The sequence below is a fragment of the Benincasa hispida genome, chromosome 11 (genome assembly GCF_027475165.1).
Source record: "Benincasa hispida cultivar pf3 chromosome 11, pf3_genome.v1.1, whole genome shotgun sequence".
NCBI lineage: Eukaryota > Viridiplantae > Streptophyta > Magnoliopsida > Cucurbitales > Cucurbitaceae > Benincasa > Benincasa hispida.
In genome coordinates, this window is record NC_143488.1 from 50,962,695 (window position 1) to 50,970,674 (window position 7,980).

Sequence of the window (7,980 nt, forward strand, 5' to 3'; positions counted from 1 at the left end):
ATCGGGTACTTGAAAGGAAGCTTGTGTCTTAATTAATTGAGTTATATTAAAATTAGTCATACTACCACTTAAATGGAAATGTGATAGATTGATTTAGTTTGGAAAATGAAAATAACAATTTAATAGGACATTATACGAAAAAAAAGTACATCAACTATCGACTCGAGCCTAGTTTAACTTGCTAAGTCGATTGTCAAAAGTGGAAAAGAAAAACTTGCTAAGACAAATAACTTCTAGAAAGAGGTTAGTGGTATAAAACCCCACTTCACTTTGAGCTTGCTTAAAAAAAGTAAAAGATATATCTAAGATTTAAAAGATCATGCCAACAAAATTATCAAAATTCTAATTTTATGCAAATGTCGATAGAAATATAAAAAAAAAATGTCAATATCGATGATTTTTTGAAAAGATATAAAAAATAATTTAAATTAGTAATTACATTAGAGACATTTTGTTGCTTATTTTGTATATTTCATAGATTTTTTTAATGGAAATATTGATTCACCCTTACGTTGATGTCCAACACTTAGAACTATGAAAATATTGATGGAAAATCACTCATTACCGTGTCAACTTTTTTTTAATAAACAACTGCAGGGATAGAGGATCGAACCTTCACCTCTAGAGAAGAAGGTCATGTCAATTATCGTTGAGTTAATCTTACTTCGACAGCCACAATAAATACAACTCAATTGATATAATATTTGTACTATCCATTTCTAAATTAAAAGTCGATTAAACCCACCCACTTATTGTCTAAAAAAATGGAGCCCACTTTGGCATTATTTTGTCAACTTAACGCTCATTGAATTAGATAGATTTTTTTGGGGGAAACAAAATCAAATTTGAGAATTGTTTAGCCACGCAAGATGTTATGTAAAAATGAACTAGATAACGCAATGAAAAAAATTAGAGGATAAATTTAGGCTAACATACAAAATATACTTTTCAACTTTATTTATTTTTTCTTAAAATACCTCTATTATTTTACTAGTTGTTGTATCCTAAATGTTTCAAAATTAACATTGTTGTAGAAATAAGTTAAGATGTTAGATGAAAATTGAGATACGAAAAGTTTTACTCTAAAAAATTGAGATATGTAATAGTGACTTCAAATGGTGTGGCGATGGAAGTTTTGAAATATGTGTTGCAACTTCTTTAAATAAATAGAGTTAGTAATATTTGGGATGCATTTATTTTTATGCAGCTCATTTCAATCCTAAAGTAGAAAAAAAATAAAGAAATAATAGTTTGTGACTTGTCAACAATTTGGATAATTGGATAGTTGCAAAGAGATCTATGAAAATTTTTTCTAGTAGTATCATACTACATTTATTCATATTACAAATTTGTTCATAGATACTGGCGAATTCACATTAATTTTAGTAAGTCTCACTCTAATATTAAAAGTTACACAATAAATGGAGGAAGTACTAGAAATTTTCTCTATATCTAGCAAGGATGCACCATTTTCTTTTTTAAAAATATAAGGTTTCTTTTTGTTGTGAATGGTGGAATTGAGTCTCCAATTTCTAGTTTGTACGTTTTTATGCCAATTGAATTATGTCTATCTTAACAAAGTAAGATTGTTTTATCCAAAGGAAAGATATATTTTTGATAATTAAGTCATAAATTTATAACACAAAGTATAAGAAAAAAAAATATTTTCCTTTTTATTTGGGTTAAGAAAATATAAATATTTTCCTTTTTGATTGGGGTTAAGAAAATATAAATTTTTTTCCTTTTTGATTCAAGGTTAAAAATTATATATATATATAATTTGAAGAATTTCAAAAATAGAAAAAATAAGATAAACTATTTACAAAATTTTATTTTATTTTATTTTTATACAGGTTGGTCGAAGCTATCACTATCTATCTATATATATATTTTATTATTTCTATAAATATTTTGATATTTTTTCTATATGAAAAAATTTCTATATATTTCTTTCGTTTTTGATTGGGGGTTAAGGTTAGTAAATAAAGGCAACATAACTGGTACAGATACTGCTGAGTTGCAGAGACAAAGAGAGAGACAGAAAGAAACCTGATTCCTCTGTTTCGCTTTCCAACGCCATTTTCCACACAAATCCAAACGAGAGAGAGAGCAAAAGGCTTTCTCTTCTCATTTTGAATTTTCAATCCTTTGTTCCAATAACATATCACCCATTTCTTCTTTTTCTTGTTCTTCAAATCACAACGCTCCTTCTCTTCTTCTTCGTCTTCTTCTTCTTCTGCTTGTTCACATTATACTATTCTTTAATCCTCCATTCAATTATAACCGTTGGGGGGCCCCATTTATCTATTATTTATATCTCTCTCATATACCCATCTCTGAATTTTTCCTTTCCCACTCTCCACTTTCTCTGCTGGCGGTTGTGGTGTTCATCTTTTTCAGCTTCACGTTTTTTCAATACCACATTGGATTCATACCTTCCCCTTTCATTCTGTTTTCTTAATTCAATAACAATCCCACAACCCCACAATATACTTTTCTCTCTTTGTTTGATTTGTTCATTGTTCGTCCTTTTTTGGGGCTGTTCTTGTTCTTGTTCTTCCTTTTGCCCTGTTTCACTCTAACCCTTCTCTTTTGTCAGTTTTTCCTTATTTGGGTTTGTTTCTGTTCACTCCAATCGTTCTGTTTCCATTGAAGATCCGGAAAGGATTGAAATTCTCATCACTTTTCTTCTATCGCGTACTTAACTTTATTCGTAGTGTTAATTCTTAGCTTTTGCTCTTTTCTGTTCTTCATCGCTTTATTGGATTCTTTTCTCTCTCTCTATCACGATCTCTATAGTCGTGGGGGGGAAATATCGCTGGATCTTCGGTTTTTTCAGGCCGCCATCAGTACCAAATTAGGGGAAGAGGGGAAACGCTGAGTCTTTCTTCTTTTTTTCTCTTTCCTTTTCTATAATCAATCTATTGAGACCACTTTCATTTGCTCTTCTTTTGAAGTTCATCTGGGTATAATTGCTTTTGTTATTGGATTCCTTTTTTCCCTTTTGTTGGTTGTGAAAGAGGTGGGAGAATGGGAAGATTAGGGTTCCTGAAGTGGGTTTTATTGGTTGGGGTTTTGGGTTGCTATGTTGAAGGTCTTGGAGTTAATTGGGGAACCATGGCCAATCATAGATTACCCCCTAAGACTATTGTGCAGATGTTTAAGGATAATGGGATTAAGAAAGTGAAGCTGTTTGATGCAGATCAGTCTTCCATGGGTGCTCTGGCTGGGACTGGTATTGAGGTCATGGTTGCCATTCCTAATGATCAACTTTCCGCCATGGGAGACTACAATCGAGCTAAGCAATGGGTGCAGAGGAATGTCTCCCGTTACACCTTTGATGGAGGAGTTACCATCAAGTAATTTATTCCACTTTCTATAACTGTTTCAAACCACAGAAAATTGATTGTGTTTCCTTTGTTTTGATATTTTCTGCTTTCTTTTCTTATGCTAAGCCTGTTCTGTTATTCTATGGATCTTGCAAATCCTCATCCCATGTAGATAGTTATGTTATTTCCAAATCTGAGGAAGTCACTGGGTTTGCACCGTCAACTTTGCAATCATTTGGATGGTTGTTTGAATTTATTTATTTCTTGTTGAGAATTAAGATAAGTCTCTTCTATTTATTACCAATCTGAGAAACATGGTTTGAAATTTTTTTCCTGAGATGGGTTTTGGAAATTGAATTTCAAGTTCTTTTTTCTTTTTTGTAAGCATTGACTTTTCTGATTATACTAATCATAAAATAATATATGAATCGTTGGCTTCTCCAGCTTCAGCAAAGGGTGGAAAGTTCTTTAACTATTTAAAAACAGGTCGTGGATGTGGTTTACTTTGACCGTGAATCCTTGAATGGGTTGATCTTTTCTGCTCATGAATTCAGCTTAGTTGATTTTCTATGAAATTGGATCTTATGTTTCTTCAAATAGATCAATAATATGTATAATTATAGTGCATGTCAAATCTTTTTCTTTAAATAGACGCCTGTCGTTTTCTTATTTAAATACCAAAGTTTAAAGTACAGTTAGCAATTTCTTTGTGCAAATCTCCTTGCAAGAGGCTAATTTTATCTCCTTGGATGGAAGGTATAAGAGCCTTTTTGGTGGAGATTCTCATATTTCGCTGCATCAACTTCATCCAATTTCTTTCGAGGAATACATATGAGTATAATATAAATAAATCATGTAAAACAAACAAAAAAAGAAACTGTGTTCGAGTACTTAGCTTTGATCAAACTCTTGGGAAGTTTCATTTATCTTTCAATTGAGTTGTTCACTTGCTGTTGATGTTTAAATTAGAATATTGGATGGGTTTGCTTTGTTGATTTTGTCTTGGGGTTATGAGCATAAAACTAACCTTTTCCTTACTTTGCTGATCTTGTTCAGATATGTTGCTGTTGGCAATGAACCATTTCTGTCATCCTATAATGGATCATTCTTGAATGTTACCTTTCCAGCCCTTCAAAACATTCAAAACGCACTCAATGAAGCAGGTCATGGAGACTCCATTAAGGCAACGGTGCCCTTAAATGCTGATGTTTACAACTCTCCGGTTAATAGCCCGTATCCATCTGCTGGTAGGTTCCGTAGTGATATTAATGGACTCATGACTGACATTGTCCAGTTTCTAAGCAAGAACAATGCACCTTTTACTGTAAACATTTACCCTTTCCTTAGTCTTTATGGCAATGACAACTTCCCTTTCGACTATGCTTTCTTCGATGGTGCAAGTAATCCTGTTGTTGACGTTGGCACTGGGATCCAGTACACCAATGTTTTCGATGCCAACTTCGATACCTTAGTTTCGTCTCTGAAAGCTGTTGAACTCGGGGACATGCCCATTCTAGTTGGCGAGGTTGGATGGCCAACTGATGGTGACAAGAATGCCAATGCCGGAAATGCATACAGATTTTACAATGGCCTTCTACCAAGGCTTGCAGCCAACAAGGGCACCCCACTGAGGCCTGGATTCATTGAAGTATACTTATTCAGTTTTCTTGATGAAAATGGCAAGAGCATTGCTCCAGGAAATTTCGAGCGGCATTGGGGTATTTTTGGGTATGATGGTCAGCCAAAGTTTGCCATGGATCTTTCTGGTCAGGGCCAAAACAAACTACTTGTGGGAGCACAAAATGTTCAGTATCTTCCCAAAAAGTGGTGTATGTTCAATCCAAATGCAAAGGATCTAAGCAAACTTGCAGATAACATAGATTATGCATGCACCTTTTCTGATTGCACTTCCCTTGGATACGGATCTTCTTGCAATAATTTGGATGCTAATGGGAATGCGTCTTATGCATTCAATATGTATTTCCAGGTGCAGAATCAAGATGAATTGGCCTGTAATTTTCAAGGTTTAGCCACAATGACCTCACAGAATCTTTCGCAAGGTACTTGCAATTTCATCATCCAGCTAGCTTCCTCGCCCTCGTCCCAGGCTGCTTCATTTGTTAGTTTAGCATCTATGGCCTTGTTATTCACAGCACTGCTGCTATAATTTGCTTCTGTAGATACCTTATGATGATGACCCATTTTGTTACTTTTTTACTTCAATTTTTTTTCTAATGTATTCGTAGGTATACATTAAAGTTATCGATTAATTGATTGATTCTATTCAATCACTATTGTGGTTCTGATCATGGTCATGTGCCATATTGGACTTGGAATTTTAGTTGAATCTTTTATCGGTTCTGCATATGAAAAGAGGTATTAACGGGGGGATATAACTATTTCCTACCAACTGTACGGATCTCTGTCATGAGCGAATAAATAATGTAAATAAATTTAATTACTCGGTACTACAAGTAGTAATCAGTCTATTATACTAGAAATTGGACACAAGGACGGTTTATGTGTGCTTGAGAGTTAAATGAGGAGCTGCAGTACTCTAATTTGAATAGAAAGGGTAGTATACATTGAAGAACCAAATTGTGTTGCAGCTTCGGGTTCGGTGTGTCGGTAGTAGGTTTTACGAAGAGGAGGGAAAGGTAGTAGGAGTAGAAGAAGAGGCATTCATCATTCTCATCTCCATAACTCTCTTATGTGAATTGGAATGCAATAAACTCACAAAAGTAGGGCTGTTGGCTGGTCTATACTCTGGTAACAATCTTCCTGACTTCTTGTATCTAACTCCACATGCATTGCATAATGTCTTGGGTCCCAATGGTCCACTTCTCCACTGTGGAGTCCTCTGTGCTTGACAATGGCTGCATCTCCTCCCACTCCCTGCACCCTGTTGCTGCTGCTTCTTCATACTCTTCTTGACTGTTGTTTCTATCTGATCCATATCTATCGTCTTCTCTGTTTCTCCTCCTCCTCCTCGAGCCTTAGGCGGAAGTAAGAGCTCACTATCAGCCAACCAATAGGTTTGTTGCAACAAAAGAGGGTCTGCAGAGGAGGTCAACTGTAAAAAATGTTTGTTCTGCAGCAGGTTCAGTTGATGGAGATGTTGACCAACGAGAGGGCGAATGATTGCTTTGGAGGGCGCTCGCCGCCTTCTCTTGCTTCTGGCCTTGCCAGGGACTGCAGGAAAGTGGGTGAACGACGAGTTGGAAGAAGGGGGTGCAGGGTGAGAAAGTGAACTTGGTTTTGTAGAGGGGCTGTTTAGCTGTGTGGATAGTTGTAGGGGTGGGAGGGGGAGGGTGCTTCCTTTGGTTGATGATAAGCATTCTTCCACAAATGCTGACAGCCACTCCAAGCTTACATCAACATCCTGTTTCATCAAATGAAACTCAACATTGCTGAGATGAGAATAAGGCAAGCAAAGCAAGCAATGGATTTTAAAATGACATACCATTGTCATCCCCTGTGAGGAGTAGAGAGCGTCGTCGAGAGTGGAAGAAAACTCAGCCCCAAGTTTAGAACAGTCGTCTTGCTCGTATTGGCAGTTAACCGACACCATTTTCGATTGGTAATCCATGGGGAATGGAAGCAACAGCAAAGGGAAGAGAGAGGGAGAGAGAAGAAATACAATAATAATTGGAGGAGTGTGAAATATGAATGTGTAGCAGTAATAGTGTGTGTGGTGGTGATGTTTATGAGTTGGTTTTGGACTCTTTTTTCTGTCGGCAGATTACGATGGTTTTCTTTTGGCAACTAACATAATTACTCAAATCAACGTCCCCATCTCTCCCTCTCTCTCTCTCTCTCTGGTCTATCTGACATTTTTATTCCCTATACTCTCATTCTCGGGGCGTTTGATGCTCGATAAAAACAGAGAGTTAAGTTGAGTTGAGTTGGTAATTATTATATGGAGAGTTACATTGTTTGTGTTTGGTGTACAACGTTAGTTAAATTAGTAATTATTGTCTGTATTTGGATGCTAAATTGAGTTAAGTTGAGTTGGGTATCTTGTGCTATTTTTGTAAATGAAATTGATTTTATTTTTTTTTTTATTGTCAATTTTAATTTTCAACTATACACATATATATATTTTTAACTTTTCTATAAAGGCAAAAAAAAAAATAATAATAATAATAATAAAAATAATAATAATGAAAATAAAGTTTCCAATTCTTTTCCATTCTCAAAACATAACAAATTCCCTACAAAATATTCATATACAAAACACAAAATTTTGAATTTATTTTTTCAAGCACTCAAATATAATTGATTATTCCATTAGAAAACCCAACTTGATCATTAATTACCGTAAAAATTAAAAAAAAAACTTAAAAGATTAGTGTCATCAAATGAAACATACATTGTTTTAGATAGAAGAAGAATAGTTAGATCTAAAAGAACAGTCATAGAAAGAAAAAAAAAAAAAAAAAAAAAAAGAGAAAGGGAGTTGAGAAAGAAAAGGAAAAATAAAACTCATACGAGCCAGACAAAGAAAGAAGAGAAAAAATGAGAAAGACGAATGAGACGATGAAAGAAGAGGGAAGATGAGAGAAGGGGAGTAAATATGAAGAGAACATGAGAGAAACAACAAAGTAATGAGGGAGTTGGGAGAGTAATGAAAACGCATGGGAAAACGGGT

At 34.9% G+C, this 7,980-nt stretch overlaps 2 protein-coding genes across 2 annotated transcripts; one reads left to right on the plus strand and one right to left on the minus strand.

Annotated features, from left to right (window-relative positions):
- Positions 1-1,971: 1,971 nt before the first annotated feature.
- LOC120090362 (glucan endo-1,3-beta-glucosidase 8-like) lies at positions 1,972-5,620 on the plus strand. The gene is made up of 2 exons (XM_039047973.2): positions 1,972-3,359; positions 4,386-5,620. Exons 1-2 carry the CDS (start codon positions 3,031-3,033, stop codon positions 5,494-5,496), a joined length of 1,440 nt encoding a protein of 479 aa, XP_038903901.1. The 5' UTR covers positions 1,972-3,030; the 3' UTR covers positions 5,497-5,620.
- Positions 5,621-5,757: 137 nt separating this feature from the next.
- Positions 5,758-7,012, minus strand: LOC120090363 (GATA transcription factor 12-like). The gene is made up of 2 exons (XM_039047975.2): positions 6,793-7,012; positions 5,758-6,711 (listed from the first exon to the last, which is right to left on the minus strand). Exons 1-2 carry the CDS (start codon positions 6,916-6,918, stop codon positions 5,968-5,970), a joined length of 870 nt encoding a protein of 289 aa, XP_038903903.1. The 5' UTR covers positions 6,919-7,012; the 3' UTR covers positions 5,758-5,967.
- Between the last annotated feature and the right edge of the window lie 968 nt (positions 7,013-7,980).

What these genes read in the sequence shown, in the direction of transcription:
- LOC120090362 (XM_039047973.2), top strand. Translation starts at nt 3,031, where the DNA reads ATGGGAAGATTAGGGTTCCTGAAGTGGGTTTTATTGGTTGGGGTTTTG. An exon ending in GATGGAGGAGTTACCATCAA is followed by an intron (nt 3,360 to 4,385) that starts GTAATTTATTCC and finishes GATCTTGTTCAG; the next exon opens with ATATGTTGCTGTTGGCAATG.
- LOC120090363 (XM_039047975.2), bottom strand. Translation starts at nt 6,918, where the DNA reads ATGGATTACCAATCGAAAATGGTGTCGGTTAACTGCCAATACGAGCAA. An exon ending in CCTCACAGGGGATGACAATG is followed by an intron (nt 6,712 to 6,792) that starts GTATGTCATTTT and finishes TTGATGAAACAG; the next exon opens with GATGTTGATGTAAGCTTGGA.